This window comes from Triturus cristatus, chromosome 5_2 (assembly GCF_964204655.1).
Source record: "Triturus cristatus chromosome 5_2, aTriCri1.1, whole genome shotgun sequence".
NCBI lineage: Eukaryota > Metazoa > Chordata > Amphibia > Caudata > Salamandridae > Triturus > Triturus cristatus.
Genome location: NC_140588.1, coordinates 785,881,584 through 785,900,193, shown reverse-complemented (window position 1 = coordinate 785,900,193; position 18,610 = coordinate 785,881,584). Strand labels below are relative to the sequence as shown.

At 43.3% G+C, this 18,610-nt stretch overlaps 1 protein-coding gene across 2 annotated transcripts in view; it reads left to right on the top strand.

The window, feature by feature from the left end:
• Positions 1-18,610, top strand: part of GPC3 (glypican 3) — a 3,264,744-nt gene that overhangs the window by 2,561,608 nt on the left and 684,526 nt on the right. The window contains exon 7 of one of the 2 annotated variants that reach the window (XM_085606674.1): positions 8,585-9,168. The exons of the other annotated variant lie outside the window; for it this stretch is intronic. Coding sequence (XP_085462800.1) covers positions 8,585-8,755 — 171 coding nt within the window. The 3' untranslated portion in view covers positions 8,756-9,168. Of the gene's footprint in view, positions 1-8,584; positions 9,169-18,610 lie in introns of those variants that run through there. 2 annotated transcript variants of the gene reach the window in all.

Below are 18,610 nucleotides of genomic sequence, written 5' to 3'. Positions count from 1 at the left end.
ATGGATCACTGCCTCTCATGGTCAGTGCTGGCCTTGTCATAGGGCTTTTTTTTCTAACTTTCACCCATCATGGCCAAAAGACATTGACAAAGCCAGTAGCTCTTGAACAGGCAAGACCTATTGGCTTTGTCAATGATTGTTAGGCTTGTATTTAATAACTGAGTTTTCAAACACACACACACACAGATACACAGAGGGGGCCCCCACGCTCCAGACCCAGTCAGAAGCTCGTAGGCCCGGGGCCCGACACCCGTGCACAGTGCCGGAGGGGGACCCCTGGAGCTTGGTGGCCCCCCCCCCGCATCCCCTGTGGTGCGGGGGGTGTGGCACCAAGCTCCAGGGTATTTTTTTCTTACGCCACTGCCTGGAACTTGAACCATTGGCCTACTGTCTAATGAATCTTCAGTAACTGAACTCAAGGAGATTTTTGCATATGTTCGCCTTAAAAAGTATAATTTCTAGATGATTAGGACAAGTTATCAAAGCTAACCAAAAAAGACATGGCCTTAGTGGCTTGATCTGAGCAGTTGTTTCCACTCTGAGCTTTCTGACCTTTATTTCAAGATTATAGCAGGTCAACTGAGTAAACTTACCTGATCTTCTTTAGCCATTCCTAGCAACAGCTTCCAGCCTTTAGGATGCAAAAGATTTCAACCTCCAGAAAAAAGTCCAGAGGAAAACATCTGGACCAGGGCGAACCGCTAACTTTTGGCGTGCCGTGGTTCATTGTGAGGTAGCCTGAGGGGTACTGATGCCCCAATCTATTTGCACCATGTAGACTTGGTTTCTCACGTCCCCATTGTTCACTTATCATTGCTCTGAATTGAGTAGTTTTTGGTTTTGCTGTAACTCGTCATTAAAAATGATGTCACCGAATGCTTGCCTGTGTTGTGGTGTGTTGGTTATGGCTCAGATATGTTTCCCACTGAAACCCTTCTGCTTCGGTCATGCTACCGCAGAGACCCGTTTACCTCTTATGAGTCAGATTGCTTTTGTTATTTAAGAGCTCAGTCACAGCTTACATCAAGACTGTAGCCTTTCCACTATAGTTTAACAATCCGAACTCTTACATTTGCCCTCCTCTTCCGCATTACCCATGCATCATTACCATATATGCCAATAAAGTCATATCATCGCCTCCTCTTCTACCATAGCTTGCTACTACTTTCATTTATGTATTACATTTGTAAACCTTGATACCCAAAGATGGTCTATGTATCTGTATCTTCAAGAGGGCTCCTGTTTTGTGAAACTGAAACCAGCCAAAGAGTTGGCTTGATCAGTGGGTGTTACCCCCCTCTGAGTTTCACCAGTTCCTTTTTCCACATTGAACTTGCCTAGATTCCTGCTCTGCAACCTAATATCTGCAATTTCTGCATGCATGGCGCATTCGGCACTCATGCAGCCTTTTTATAAGCGAAAGAAATGTGCATCCATATGCCTGTAAATTTGTTCATGAAAATTAATTTTAGAAAAATAAAAACCTTAATGCCTCGTGTAATTTCATTGACAATTATACAATTTACCAAGGCAAAGCAATTTAAATATGTTTTCATAACTCGGCCTTGTTCTTAACAGGACTAGATATAACCGGTTACTTCTAGAAACACACAAATGACTTTGCTTTAACCTAAATGAAAAATGTGAACTCTCACCAAATGCTTCTCGTGAAATGACGTGCCTATACCATAGGTCTGCAGAAATAGCTGCTTGGCCCCAAGCCCTGTTTCTGCTGAACTGTGATTGTCAGGGTTGTGCGCCCTAGTAGCAATATTTTAACAACAAAGACAGAGGAGGCCAGATATATCATGAAAATCTATACCAAACCCTGGCTGACATGCATGGTTTACTCTGAGAGGCAGCGAGTTTATGGCAGTGTGGAAAGCACATGCTTACAATACACATTATAAATGTTCCTGACCTTAAATTCTTCTAACCTTTCCAGGTCAGCAAGCCTTTCAGATTTATTGTAAACTTTACCTTCCATTATTAATTCCCAATAATTCACCCTGACACATGCCTCCAATCTTCGCAGAGATCTTGTTCATTAGTTGCTGCATTTTTTGTTCAATGTTTTCAAGGTTTAAAACTAATGAAATTATACTCCTGAGCGGTGTTACATTTTTACGTGTATTGTACAAGAATCGGAATGGCTAGGCCTGCATCGTGTGGTTGAAGGTAAGCAGTTGTTTACAGAAACAAATTCAATACAAGTCCTCCTTAATCGGAGGACTGTTTGATCACTTGCCAAAGGATTACTGAAGGAATGTCAGGAATTTGACTGAAACGCTAAGAATGTTTTTATTAAATACTTGTAGTCATACTGACTAAATTAAAGTAAAGCTGGGCTCCCCAGACAACCGAAATATTCATTCAAACTTCCTGAGCGACAGAGATGAATTATTTAGTAGGAGAGCTACCATGTGTTTATGTCATGAAGGAGACTGTTTGGACTGAAATCTTATTGATGGTGGAAAACATACATTTAAATTATACTTTTGCTGCACGAGGTCAGAAAGGACTGTCTGAATTTGCCGTAATTCTAGGTTTGCAGACATTGTTTCAGTGTTTTCCATCCTGAAAGGAAATGAAAGATTTGCAAAGCTGCCAACCAGTCTAATGTGGCTATAATGACTGCACTTTGAAAAATGGGCTTGACGTGAAATTCCAAATGCTGCATGGAAACTACTTTTGTGGTACTGCTCTAATGCACACCAAGGTAGTAGAATACATGGGTAGGTTACTGTTAATCATCATTACTGTAAAAAAGTATTGTATATTTTTTACAATCCTATTTGTGTTGTATGTGAAACCCCTGGATGCATTATTATTCAATCAATCAATCAGCATTTGTAGAACACGGCACTGTCACCCCTTAGGGTATCTGGTCCCTTAGAGTCTATGTCGAAAGCCGGGTCAGGAGCTTCCTTCTGAAGTTTGCCAGGGAGGGAGCAGTCCCAAGGTGGTGGGGCAGGTCGTTCAAGGTCTTGGCGGCTATGTAGAAGAAGGAGAGGTCCCCGCTGCAGTGGATGTGGGGGGTGGGGGGGCTAGTGAAGATGAGCAAAGGTGTCTTGCAGGTTGACCGAAGTTGAGTCGGTGGTTGATGTAGGCCGGACCTTGATCATTTAGGACTTTGTACGGGTGCGAGTGGATCATGAACTGGCATCTCTTATGAATCGGGTGCCAGGGAAGGCTTCTGAGGTGGGGGGTGATGTGGGTCTGTATGGGGAGGTACAGGATGAGTCTGATTGTGGAATTGTGTATGGTCTGGAGTTTTCTAAGAAGCTGGGTGAGGATGTCTGCGTATGGTGCATTGCCATAATCAAACCAGCTGAAGACAAGGGCCTGAGTGACAGTCTTTCTTGTATTGACTGGGATCCATCTGAAGATTCTGAGGAGCGTTCGGAGGGTTTGGAAGCAGTAGGAGGTGACAGCGTTGACTTGTCATTTCATGTGCAGTCCGATGTCGAGGATGATACCTAGGTTGTTTGCGAGGTCTGATGGCACAGGTGTGGGTCTTAGGTCTGCTGGCCACCAGCTGTGGTCCCATATGGCTGTGTTCTTCCTGAAGATCAGTACTTCTATCTTCTCGGAGTTGAGTTTGAGGCAGTTGGTTCTCATCCAGTTGGCTACATTGGTCATGGTGTTTCGGAAATTTGTTCTGGTGGTGGCGGGGTCTTCGGTTAGCAAAAGGATTAGTTGAGTGTCGTCTGCATAGGAAATTATGTTGAGGCCGTGGAATCTGACGATGTCTGCAAGTGGGGTCATGTAGGTGTCGAAAAACATTGGGCTGAAGGAAGTTCCTTGGGTTATGCCACTTATGATGTCTTTGGGTTCGGAGGTGAAATGCAGCAGCTGGATGCTCTGTGTGCTTCCCGTACCTCGTGGAGGATCAAGGCTACTGTCTCCCCACAGTCGAGGAGTACTCTGATGTCGTCTGTGGCAGAGATCAGTGCAGTCTCCCTGCTGTGTTTGGCACGGGATCCTTATTGGGAGGTGTCAAGCAGGAGGTTTTGTTCCAGGTATTTGATGAGCTGTTGGCCATCTCTAGTACTTTGACCAGGTAAGGGAGAATGGAAACCGGTTGATAATTTTTGAGTTTGCTGGGGTTGGACAAGGGTTTCTTTAGCAGGGGTCTGACCTCTGCGTGTTTCCATCTGTCCAGAAAGGCTGCTGTGGAGATGGAAGTGTTGGTGATGCTGGTGAGTTCTGAGCTGATTTTGTCAGTTCCGAGGTTAAAATAATGGTGGAGGCAAAGGTAGGTGAGTGCCCCTGAGTGGATCGATAACATGATGGCTGTAGTTGTCTCTGCTGTGGGTGGAGACCATGTGGTGATCACTCGGCGGGTATGCACAGGTTGGCGTAGGCTGTTGACAGCAGTGGGTTGGGAGTCAAAGTTGTTGTAGATGGTGGCAATCTTTCTGTGGAAGTAGTTCGAGAGGGTGCTGCAGTATTCCTGGGAAGGATGGATTGTGTTCTCTGTGGCTGTCGGGTTGGAAAATTCCTTGACTATAATTAATAGTTCTTTTGTGTGGTTGGCTGCTCTGTCAATGCGGGCTGTGATGGCTGCTCTCCTAGCTTCCTTGATGTGCAGGTGGTAATTGCTAAGGGCTGCTCTGTTAGCGGCTTTGTCGGCGGAGTTCCTTGTGGAGCACCATCATTTCTCAGTTGGTAGCAGATGCGCTTGGTGGTTCTGAGCTCAGGGGTGTAGCAGCTGGCATGTTTAGAGGTTGGTTTAATTTTAGCTGTTTTCTTTGGGAGGGACCCTGTTGGCTCATTTGGTGGTCCATGCGGAGAAGTTCTGGATGGCCTGTTGTAGGTCTGATAGTAGTTTGGATTGAGTGGAGCTGAGAGCTTGAGTCCACTGAGTCTGTGTTACTTTGCCCCAGCTGCAGCTGGCGGAGCTGTGATGTTTGGTGATGGTGTGATGAAGTGGACAATGGCATGGTCAGACCAGATGAATTCTGTGACATGGCTGAACTTTACTCGGTCGCTGGAGGTGAAAAAGGTGATTGAGTGTATGTCCAGCTCTGTGCGTGGGTTTGGTGACCAGTTATGTGATGCTGATGTTGTTCAGGTTCTCTAACAGGGTGGTGGAGCTGGTGTTGTTGGAGTCGTTAACGTGGAAAGTGAGATCTGTGAGTAGGAAGTAGTGGTAGGAGTTGATGGCTTGGGAGGTTATGAGGTTGGTAATTTTGTCTCAGAAGCTGGTCGAGGTCCTGGGGGTCTGTATACTAGGGTTTCTCTTATCGTGATCTTAGTGTCAGTACACAGCTTGAAGTTGAGTTGTTCCAAGAGTGTGGTCATCGTTGGTGGCGATGTATTGGATGTTTTTCATGTGCTTGTTGGTGCGGTCTCGGTGAATCATCTGATAGACGAAGGGTGTTGCGGTGGTGATGTCGGGGTTAAAAAAGGGACTGAGCCATGTTTCTGTGATGAAGGTTACGTTGGGGGAGAGGGTGGTGATGGTGTCCCAGATTTTGATGGTGTGTTTGCAGAGGGAACGTGTGTTGAGCAAGATGCAGTGGAGTGGTTCCGGGTTATTGGTGGTACTTTGGGCAGATGTGGCATGGGATCCTGTGTTGACTGGTGGTCCTGTGTTGCAGGAGAAGTATCAGTGGTGGCAGGTGAAGGGTTCTTTGGTTGTTTGTGGGGAGGAGGTGCAGCAGTTATTGTATTGGTGTCTAGGGCCCACGGCCAGGAGCTACCCGACGTATAGTGGAGGGTGGCAGGAGGGCCAGGGTTCCTGATGCTGGGCGTGGTCCAGGTGCCAAGAGGTGCAGACGGGCTTGACTTTGGCACGATGGCAGCACACGCTGTGCACGTCTACTGAGTGGTCTCACTGCATCCTCCATTAAGTAGGTCCTGGGAGGGGGGATGGACACTGGGGAGGCGGGTAGAGTGGGAAACACAGCATGGGAGGAGAGGGAAAGTGACAAGGTGCTGGTCCTGGGTCTAGGGCACACCAAACCTTGGGGCTGAGTCTAGGGTACTGGACCCAGACAGGCTGGCTGCTAAGGCTGACTTCAAGCTGGAGCAGCCTGGCAGTCGCGATGTTGACATGCGGCAGGGAGAGCTAGTGAGGACCTGCTAAATGGAGCCACACTGCGACCTCCATTAAGTAGGTCCTGGGAGGGGTGCTGGGGAGGCGTGCGGCAGGAAGAGCGGAAAAATGGCACAGGAGGAGTTGTAAAATGGCAAAGTGCTGGTCCTGGGCATAGGGCGCAGGAAATCTTGGGGCTGAGCCTGGTGTACTGGACCCAGGCAGGCTGGCTGATGTGACTGACTTCAGGCAGGAGTATCCTGGCAGTCACGGCGTGGACAGGTTGCTGGGAGAGCTGGTGAGGACCTACTCAATGGGGCCACATTGCGGCCTCCATTAAGTAGGTCCTCGGAGTGGTGCTGGGGAGGTGGAAGGCAGGAAGAGGGGGGAAACAGCACAGGAGGAGTGAGAAAATGGCGAGGCTCCCTAGATGCGTCACGTTGTAAATGGGCCGCAACTTTTACGCTGTCGTTGCGTCACAAAAGTGACGCAACGATGGTGCAAAAGTGACGCAAGGGGCTTGTAAATCTGCCTCGATGTGTGTAGCACACATCTGCATAGTACAGTTTGCATAAGTTATGAAAATAGATTGATGTCATCCATATAGATTCCTGGCACAATGTTTTTTCTTTCTCTAAACCAACGTGAATTGATTTGACATGTTTGGAATTAGGAAAATAGTAACATTTGAACAATATCTTTGCATTTCAATTTTTTTCTCTTGAAATGTTGCTCCTATCGAAGTACACTCTGCAAAACTGGGAATAATAATATTCCTTCCTGACACTTTGTACACTATTAAAATCTGTTTCACTAGTTACATCAGGTTCACTATTTATATATGCATAAATAGTGCACTTAGCTCATTATTGAGCTTCTAACTCATCGTCCAGTAATGAAATATCATACAACTTGACTGTCAAGACACGTTCTTTTCAGAGGTGTTGCAACACAACAGATCTATCCTGCCAATTGAAATCAGGATCACCACCCTGATGGCAGACATTGACTATCTTGAGTGCTGTAGTGCTGTTCGTATTCAACCATAATCTCACTTAATATTGACTGGTCTATACATTATGAAGCCTCTCAACAGTTAAAACGAGGGGGGCTGCTGTTTGGCTGACTCCATACACTAGAAACGTGTCCTTCACAATGAATTACACCAATAAGCTTCTATTTAGTATACTTCATTGATTATTTTCATTACACCTTATTTTCATTTATAAACCCAATATACCTTCAATCTAATCATATAAAGTGCTCCCTATTCAAATTTGACTCCTAAAACCCTCATTTAAGACGTTTCAATCTGTCAGTCACCTATTCCCAAACTCAGACCTTCCCATAATATAATTTATTCTTAGGAAATACTTGTGAGGATGGTACACTAAAAACTTGATCCAAGTTAGCAGCAAGGACATACCCTATCCATCTCTGTCCACTATCTGTGACCTAATGCATATTCCTGTGAATGTGAACTCAGCTCAAGCTCACACTTGTGAAATTGTGGACTTCCCAGGCTCCAGATCTACTCTTCATCACAGAGACATGGGTCACCATTAAACTGTTCTGTTGCTGACCCCTCAACTTTCTCCTACTCCAAACTCCTACCATTCACCATCAAACTGAAGCACAGAAAAATCTGGTGCTTTCATATTATCTACCACCACTGATTCGACAACCACCTCTCTGGTTTCAATTTTTCCTTTTCAAATCACAGTGCTGAACTCACCACACTTTTCCAAGCAAGATAGAATTTCTGAATCTTGTGAAATTCTGACACTTAATGAAGACATCTTGCTCTCTGGCTTGTTGGTCAGAACAATCTTTCATTACATTGTTTGGGGTATTTCTAGTTGCACGATCTGTTACATTGTTTTGGCCCTTTTTTTTCCTTCCATCTAGGAGACTTAGCTTATCCCAACTCACCATAGTTGTTGGCACTGCTGACAATTCCAACAACATCAGGGAAAGTCTGCCTCAATGAGGCCCATGGAAGAATACAGCAGGCAGTGGAACGGGCTTTCAGGCTCCTAAAGGCCAGGTTTTATTGCCTGGACAAAACTGGTGGGGTCCTCCTCTACTCACCCGCTAAGGTGTGCCAAATCACCGTGGCCTGCTGCATGCTCCACAACATAGCCCTGTGGTGGACATTCCTTATATCGCAGAAGATGGAGACCATGAATAGGCTCCGGGTGAGGATCCAAATGAATATGATAGTGATGAAGAAGAAGGAGTTGACTTACATCTCAATGTCACTTACAACTTCTTGGCATCAGTGTAAGTATATCTTTACCTGCCATGTCTTTCACCGTGACACAAACTATTGATGTAGTGATGAGAGAAGTATGTGGTGGGAAGGCCAAGTTCAGGGAAAATCAGGCCAAGTTGTTTGTTGATCAAAGTGTGGGCAAATTGACTACTGTGTTGGTTACATTGGTTACTGTGTGGTGAAACTTTGTCCTCCAAAAGTTGACTGTGTAATGTGGCCATTGTGTTCTGTGTGATTGGTAATGTTTTTTTTTATATCTGTTTTAGGTTCATGTCTTCTTCATTTGGACATTTCAGAGATGTGACATTTGCAGGTTTATGATGCTGTTTACAAGTACAAAGGGAACCTGGGTTGATCCTGGGAAAGACAGACACAGACTTTGGATGTACAAATCTTGTACCAAGGCAACTTGCACTGTGATTGAATGGGAGATTTAATTATTACATTGGACATGTTATCTGTCATGTATTGGCACAAAATCTATATGCGTGCCATAATTTGCTCAAAACATGTGGCAGTGAAGCCAAATCCTGGTAATCTCCCTTCACATTGGCAAAATCCTCAGTATGTGTAACGTGTATGTAGCTGTTGATGTGTCTCATCATTGTAGGACATACCTCTTGTGGTATACCACTGAAATTTGGTTGTGACATTCCACCAGATATTGGATTGGAATGACTCTGTGGCCACAAAATGGAGTATAGCCATGTGTTTGCCTATTGCTGGTTTTGATGTGGGATTCCTTATGTGACCCAGAAGATTTGGCTTCAGCTGATGAGATGAGTCAATCATAATTTGCCTATTTAATCTTATTGTTTTGGATATATCCCCTCCTTCCGTGTTGGCAAGATCTGGAACAGGAAATGTGAAAACTGGCACTGAGTACTAGTGTCATGAATGGATTGTTCTGTCAGTGAGATTAAATGTTGACAGACAATTATTGGTTAAATGGAATAAACAAAGTAGTTGACTGAATGGTGTGACACTTTTTGGGAGTCATGTTTGGGAACTTGAAATAAACATTACCCACTTGCAAATCTTCTGTGTTTACACAATCTTTTGATTTTTCATCATTGTCAAGTTATGATGGAATAAAATCAGTGCATTGATAGAGTTGAGATTTACAACCCCAGTCTATGGCTTTTTGACTTGCAAATTTATTGTACTAAACATGATGAAAATAAAGAGGGTGAACATAACATAAGCAAAGCAAAAAGTGAAGCAGTCAGTCATTGTCCCAAATGCACCACCTGGTTGGTGAATGAAGTCTCATTTGCTGCTGACGGTCCTTAGGGGCCAACTAGCCTACCTGTTACTTTCAGTAAGCCTCACACAGTGGAATTGCTGAGAGGTGGACGCAGGTCATGCCACCTTTCTCCACCACTCTGAAAACACACCTCCTGGTGCGCTCTTTGTTGGGGAATGAAGTCCCCTTGCCTCTTGGGGATACCTGGGGGCCAACTAGCCCACCTGTTACCTCTAGTAAGCTCCACACAGCAGGATTGCTGAAAGATGGTCTGAGGCCACACACCCTTTCTCCACCAATCTGCAAATGTTCCTACTGGTGCACTGCTGCTTGAGGGGTGAAGTCCACTTCAGTCCTGAGACCCTCAGGATGCAAGCGATCTCATTGCCCCACCAGCAGTGCACCGACAGGTGCGTTTGCAGAGTGGTGGGAAAAGGGGCGTGACCTCCAGCTACATCTTCTATGTGTGCAGAATGCAGCACACATAGAAGTTGCAACTAGTAATTTTCTAATGATTGTTTATGTGCAGGAAGGGACACCTTCCTGTACATAAACAAGCAATGGTGTTTTGCTGTAGCTATCTGTGCTGCACAACACAGCACACATAGAAATGGCAAAAATGAGGAGAAATAAAGCATTTCTCCTCGTTTCGCTACGGAAAGACCAGGTTTTCCCTGCTCTTAATTATGGCGCTCCCCCATATTTACCCCACCCTTGTAAATATGGGGCAGCGTCAAAATCAATGGGTGTTGTGGCAGAACGCCCACCACAACACCCATTTCCCACCCCTTTCACGCTAAGTATAGCATGAAAGTGGACCTTATTTACAAGGCAGCGTTAAGCCATGTTAAGTGGCTTAGCACTGCCTTCTAAATAAGGCGGAGTCTGGATCGCCACCACAACGTCAACAAAAGTATGGAGGCCATAGGGGCTTGTAAATATGCCCCTTATAAGGAGAATGCAGAGTTTGAGTTTTGAATATGTCTCCTAAGGTTTTTTCCTCTGAAAGTCTTCTGTTGTTTTCAAGTTATGCCCAGCAAGTTGAAGAAGCAGGGGCATGCAATTTGTGTTCCACCAGGGTCCCTTGACTGGGAAGAGAGGAGCTTTTAGCTTGAGAAAATAAATTGAGTGTGGAAGTGGATATAGATGTGTGGTGGCAAGTTTATTATTTATTTGAAAATAACTTTGCACTACTCTTGGCTTCCGGGAGGAAGTGACGTTTTAGAAACTGCAGTATTTTTAAGCTACTCAGAGTTTGCTGGGTGCATCCTTTTAATGTTTTGAGAAAAATAAGTTTGACTGCCAGAGAGTGGTCAGATTCAACTCTGTTTCATGTACGGTGATTTCCCCCACTTCTGGTCTATCCAATGCTTTGTCTTTCAGCTTTTGCTTAGTGGACTATCGGGAAACTTGTGTTCTGTTTTCTTGGTCGCTCGGAATGCTTACCTCTCTTCTACAGGCACCCACTAGAATCGTTTTTGCACCTTCTTGTGATGAACCAGACCTTTGAATACACAGTAGCTAGACTTGAATCCTTAATCTTTAGAGTAAGTGTCAAAAGAGAGCAACCCTAGTTGGAAAGGGAGCGGGTGGGGGAGGGCGTGGGTTTTGTTTCACTTTAAATGTTTCCTGTTTTGATTTATTATATTCTTGACACACAAAGCCTTTCTACTCATCCAACAATACAATGCCTCGCTCATGGCTACCACTAGCTGCCTTTGACAATGCCGCACTTGCACTGAATATGCATGATTTTACTCTTCTGTTACCCTCGTGTGGCCAGCCCACCTTGGGTTGTAGGCGACACGCAGTGTATTACCTCACCTTCTTTGTGATTGTTAGTGGATGTGTCAGTCTCACTTTTAGATACGCATCGGACTTTCATGGCTGGCCCATGATGGGTTGTAGACAGCTTGCTGTGTATGAGTATTTCTTAGTTACCTGTCAATGAAAAGAGTTGATCCTAAAAGAAAGCAACCACTTGTTCAATGCACTGGGAATGTAGAGGATTGAACTCCTGCTTCATGTATGTAAAGCATGTGCTTCACCACTGGGCTGTAACTTCTCATAAAAGAAAGAACAGTGCCATTATGAAACCTATCTACTGTCCACTTCCCATAGGGTTCCTGCTAACATTCTTGTGATTGCAACACCTTCAAGCAGACATTGAGCCTTGAATAGCTAAAAATGAAGCTTTACCCTTTATTGTGAGACTCAGATCGTAATGCTTAAGTGTCAGAGATGCTTCCAGAAGATGAGGCCAGACTTGTTGAGTCTCACTATGCTACAGGCCTTCAGAGACACAGACTGTGGAGGGGGTTAGCTGCTAACCGGTGTCTCACTGCAAAGAGTCAAAGTGAAATACTTAAACACATTACTCATATGCTCCATTATCAGGTTTGAATGTGCAAGCTGACAAGCAGTACTTTATTGTAAACAATAGTTGGCAGGGCCCATAGTGTTGTCAAGAAGACCACAGCTGGTGCTATTGAATGTTGGGGTGCCGAATGTAATCTTACGCATCTCTAACGCACCACCTAGCAGTGGCGTACCAAGGGGGGCGGGGGCTGTCCACCCCGGGTTGCACGGGTTTTGGGGGGGCGACATTCACCCCCTTATATCTAAGCTCCACAAGCCTTAAACTCCCCAAAAGAAACCAAGCAAGTGAGGGGAGATGGGAAAAGGGGACATACATCCACAAAGCAGCACCAAGAGCTCATCCATGACCTGAATTCAAGAAAGTGCTGCTGAAGCAAGATAAACTAGCATGGGATGCTACCACACACACATAACCACGGTGCCACCATCTTAAAAGGTTCAACAAACGCTGGACAGAACCAGGCCCCTAGAGGACAGCAGATGTAGAAGAAAGGGCAGCACGTATAATAACTTCTTGTTCTGCAGCTCTTCATGTTGCTCTGTCATTAAGTAAAGTTCATAACAATAAAAGGCATCACTACCACGAGTGCTATAGTAGAAAGTTTGCCGACCCTGCAAGGATAGAAGGCTAAGTAGATTTTGCCATCAAGCAGTGGAAAAAAATACTTCAGCCCCAATAAGTCCTAGTTGTGAAATGGCAAGGGCAAGCCATGTTGTGAACCAATGGGTGGAGCAGCATCACTCTGTAGATGAGCATATAGAAGGTCTGAATGCCCAAACTTCAACCGACCCGGTATGGCTAAGACCTAATGATTGTGGCACCTGTCCATCTTAAAAAAGAGGATTTTCAATAGTGATGCTACACTGGGTCACAGACCAGATCTGCTTAGGTCGGGATCCAAAAATGCTGCCGGAGCAAGGAGGACAGTCAAGTCGGATGCAGCACAAGTCTTTTCACCAGTGGCTGCTGCTACTTAACGGGGGTGATGGGGCTGCGGGAGAGAATGCATTTTGGGGTAAAAAATCACTTACCTGCAGCCCGGCCGCCGCCTCTCAGCTCTTCGGTCAAAAGCAGGAAGCACACAGGCTCCCAGACTCCCCTAGCCAATCACGACACTACGTGACAGCAGCATTGTGATTAGTCTGAGTGCCATGGTTCGGCGCTCAGACATGGACTGGGAGCCTCTGCATGTTCTCCACTCAGGCTGTGCAATACAGCCGGGTGGAGAACATGCTAAGTGCGCCTGACTGTTTGGCCGGCCCAAGACGGCTGGCCAAATCGTCATGTGCACTTAAGAGAGTGCCCACCACTCCTCCCCCTGCTCCAGTGGCAGGCTAGCCCCGCCCCTCACCAGATGAAACACAATGGAAAAAAAATTATAACTGCGTTATTATCATTCTATTTTTCCTTTTTGAACTGCTAGCAGAGCAGTGGAGCCACACTCCTCCGCCTTAGCAGAAATGCGCCACTGCTTTGTAATAATCCTGGCTCCTGAAACACCTTGTATTGGATCAGATGGTCTAGCAGCCCTGATGCCCAACTTTGAGTAAGAGCAAAATACATGTCCCGCTGCAGCAGAGTCTGAAACCAACATTGCGTAGCAAATCGACATGGTGGCCAGCCTCAGTCCACGGGATGCCACCATATCGGGGTCCAGCAACGCTGCGCGTGCCAGACCTCCTGCTGGTGTTATCCTAAAACACAGTGATGCACAGAGGTAGAGATAAGATGAGGTCTGATGATGCAAGGGAACGCTAGGAGCACGGTTCCACTGCACAATGCAACCTGTCTCATCTTTGCACATGAGCGTGACGAACCGCAACTACAGTGCTGCGCAAAACACTACTTGCGCAGTCAAGGCCCGGTTAGAAAACAATACATGCATAACAAAGAAATGAAAATAAAAACTCTTCCTTGAAATCGAGGCATCCGGATGGAGAAAAAGGAAATCCCTGTGGAACTGTGTCCGTTAAAAGTAAGGAGACCGAACTAAAATATAATAAAAAAGGACGAAGTGCCGTCAAATATGCAAGGAAAGAAAAGCCTTCTTCCCAATAAGGGGTGGGGGGTGTAATGTACACTGGAATGTTCAGGAGCTTAGTGTGCATTTATGGATCATTTGGAGGTCATAATGGGAATATACTCCTACAGTCCTACATTGTGTACATTAACCCCAGTCCTGATTTTATTTAAAATAAGCATATATTGGTGCATATGGTTCCCATGCCATTTAAAATAGTTTTGTATTTGGCTTATACATATGCTGTATTACTTTTGTGTCCTATATTTTTGTAATTATGGTTTGGGCAGCAGAGACAGAGGTCATGATTGTAACCATTAGCAGATGTGTAATTTGTGATTAGTTGAAGTTCCTGAATTGCAACTTGCTACTTTACTGATCATTAAACTGCACATTTCCTGTCTCAGCATAAACAGCAGACCACAAGAAGTGAACTGCGGTAATGAAGGGTTCTGTTTATGGTTGTTTCTTATTTATAGATTATGAAGTCGTGCCCGACCAACATGAATTTAACAAGAATGAAAATTAGTCAGAATTGTAGCTCAGTAGAAAACACACATCATTTATTGAGGTGCACGTGAGCATCTGCAGCAAAAGAACTTTCCTTTATTTTATGCACACAGAAGCAGAGACAGTTTCCAAGCATAAATGAAGAAGTGTTTCCATGCGGGTTAAGCTCCTACTTGGCTTACATATTTTGAGCCTGAGAAGTATAGCTCAGGTGACGCAATGCCACAAAGGCTCTGATTACATTTTGGCCTTTGTGTTTTTTCAGTGAGTTTCTAGGATTTGTTTTACATAAAGTAATATTTTGTTACCATACGTAAAGACAACCCTCTACAGCGCAAGGCCTTTGGCCGTGCACATTGGGGCATTGGCCACAGGGCCTGGCCACAGGCCAGGTCCTGCACAATCCCCGCCCCACAGGTAAGCAACCCCACGCGGCGCATGGCATTTGGCCGTGCACAGCAGGGGGTTGGCTATAGGGCTTGGCCTGCCACCAAGCCCTGTGGCCAAACTCCCACAGGTTCCTGATACCACACATCCTTTGGCGTGTGAAGCATAGGGTTGGCCTTTGTAATACTTACGTGCCTCCGCGCTCTCTCTGCTGCGGCTCGCGGGGCTGTCTGGGCTCGTGGACAGACCGTGCGCGGTGTTCCCGAGCCCAGCATTCCGTTTTCAGCCCTTGTAGAGAGACGGTTCCCCCGGCTCCGCAGGTCGGGTTCGCTCCAGCCTGTACCTTAATAAAAGTACTTGGCTGCAACGCAGACCTCTGTCATCCTATTTTATTTCATTTTGGCGACGATTGAAGATGGAGCAAACCGCCAGCAACCGAACCCACGCCAACTGAAGAGATCGACCCTTGCTTCCTGGGACGTATGTATTCCTGGCAGATCGAAGTCCAACAAGATATGTGACGAGTGTTTTCTGTATCCCGCCTCCTCCACTGACTTTGCTCCGCGGTGATGAATGGGCTGTGATCAACAAACACAGGGATTTTCTTAAAGTGGCAAGGATGCTTTGAATTGAGGCGAAAGGTTTCTCTTAAAGTGGCAAGGGCGCCTTTATTTAAAGTCAATTCGGTGATCCAAAGTCTTCCGGGGGAGAATTACAGATTTGAATGAGCCCTTCACACAAGAAGCGCGTACTTGTTACAAAAAGTGAGAACCTCGTCTATTTGAAGTGGCAAGGGTAACAGTGGGCCCCACCTTCAAAATTTCTCATCTTGTTAAAGCGGCAATGGCAGTTCTGGGCTCTACTTCAAATTATTAAAATTGCATACAGCTGGGAGAAATATATGACGTTACAATGCAAACACATAAAACGCATGCTTTTACAACGCATACCATTACAACGCAAATGTACTATAATACATTGAATAATCCATTACAACGCATACTACCACAACGCACACTTTTACAACGCAACATTTTTTAAATTTTTTATAATAAACCCCTGTAACGGGAAGCAGGGAAAATAGGGGTTTTGGGTGGGGAAGTGTATTAAAAAGTAGTTATTGCAAATACCTAGGCATTAAAATTAAGACTCGAGTACTAAAATTAATTCTCGCGTTTAATATTAATTATTTAGGGGAAATTCTTTATATTAACATGTATTGAATATTCCTTCAACAAACACTATTTTATAATATTTAATAAAAATACCGAAATGAAAATAAAAGTCTTTGAGTAATAAAATGAATACTAGGGTACTTTTTAAACCAAATATAAATTATGTTTTTTAAATATAATTATACTTAATATTACCCAAATATATAAATGTAAAACTTAAATTAATATAAAATAATTTTTTGAAATATTTTACCATCATACACATTTATCCAACAATAAAAATAATTTCAGATTTGATTACAAAACTAATACACTAACATTAACCCCTTCAGCGCGGCGCGGATTACCGCGCTGTGCTGAAGGTTCTATTGCGCGGACGGGGCCATGACAGAGCGGTTCCGTCATACGCACAGCGCAACCGATGCGCATGACGGAACCGATCCGTCATGCGCATCGAAAGGGTTAATATAATTTATTTCACGAAGTAAACTACCATGAAAAAATAGAACACCTTTGCATACGAAAAACACAATAAGATACAACTAATATGAATATAAAAAAGAAAACTAAAATTTTTAAAAGCCGGCAAACAAAAGTCCTCCAACTGTTTCATTGAAATTATTTTGACCCGGAAAGAGCCAAAACGGATGTTAAAACATACCAAAATAAAAAGTTACGAAAACTAACATAACAAAATAATTATTTACATTCTTACACACCATTAAAAACACAAAGAAAAATCATACGCAAAACATATTTTCCTTTCAAATAACGCTTAACACAACAAAACGTATAAAAGAAGCCGTCCACCATTTTAAAAACTATAGTTACCTGATTACCAGAGACTGCATGTGGGATTAAACACTCCAAAATATAATCGTCGAAGAAAGCCATCCAAAACACGAAGTAAGTACAAACTATAGAAATGTATAACTACTTAATTAATTTGTAGAGACGCAAATATACTAAATTCAAACATATTATCTTTTTTTCAGTTTGTTACAAAGATTTACAAAATCCTACAAACTTAGCTAAATACTCTATTTGGTACTATATATGTAAATTAAGTGACTATATTTTTTTATCGTTTCTAAATAAATGTATAATAATGGGTTTATACAAAATATTCCTAAAACAAACGATACTTCACCAAGTAAAATACTAATTAGTATTCAGTTTACAAAATATATTCCAAATAAAAATAGTATTTCCATCCAAAAAATGTTATAATCTATGACTTTAAATGACTAGACCAATACAAAAACATGGTTTCCACAAATAATGTGCAAGATAGTGGAAGATTAAAATTACTATTCTTACACCTAACAGTGTTTTCATCCTTTAAAATACTGGATACTCGTTTTGTTTAAATCACTATTCCAGCTCCTAATGTTGCTTGAATTATGAAAAATACAGAACAGTGATATGGTAAAAAAAAACTATTCCTAATAAATAGACTGCTTACCTCAGAGAATATGCAGAATATTTTTAGCGTTTAAATTAGTATTCTAACTACAAAAGGAGTTTTTTTCAGCAAAAGTGCAAGATAGTGATATATTAAAATTACTATTTCGACTCCAAAAGAAGCTTACCTCAGAGAAAATTGTGGATAGTGTTGATCTTTAAATTAGTATTCCATCTCCGAATAGTGCTAGCTTCAGAAAACAGTGCAGACTAGTAGTATATTAAAATTCCTATTCCTACTCCAAACAGTGCTTCCCTCAGAGAAAATGCTAGATAGTGGTGAGGTTTAAATTACTATTCTAACTTCAAAAGGTGCTTGATGCAGAAGAGGTGCAAGATAGTAGTATGTTAAAATTACTATTCCTACTCCAAAGGGTGCTTGCCTCAGTGAAAATGCTGGGTAGTGATGGAATTAAAATAACTATTCAAACTCCAAAAGGTACATCTTTCAAGAAAGGTGCATGATAATAATATGTTAAAATTACTATTCCTACTCCAAAGTGTGCTTGCCTCACAGAAAATGCTGGATAGTCTTTAGGTTTAAATAACTATTCCAACTCCAAAAGGTGCTTGATTCAGAAAAGGTGCAGGATAGTAGTATGTTAAAATTACTATTCCTACTCCAAAGGATGCTTGCCTCAGAGAAAATGCTGGATAGTGTTTAGATTTAAATAACTATTCCAACTACAAAAGCTGCTTGATTCATAAAAGGTGCAGGATAGTAGTATGTTAAAATTACTATTCCTACTCCAAAGGTTGCTTGCCTCAGAGAAAATGCTGGATAGTGATGTGGTTTAAATAACTATTCCAACTCCAAAAGGTGCTTCTTTCAAGAAAGGTGCATGATACTGGTATAATAAAATTATTATTCCTACTCCAAAGGATGCTTCTGTGAAGAAAGGTGCAGGATAGTAGTATATGAAAATTACTATTCCTACTCCAAAGAGTGCTTGCCTCAGAGGAAAGGTGCTTCTTTCAAGAACAATCAGAAAAAAGAAAAATATTACAAGGTAATTTCCACATCAATAAATTATTACATTCTAAATTTTACTTATATTATTAAAAAGAGAATGACTTTTTTTCTCCCACAGAAAAAGACATATAACAGGT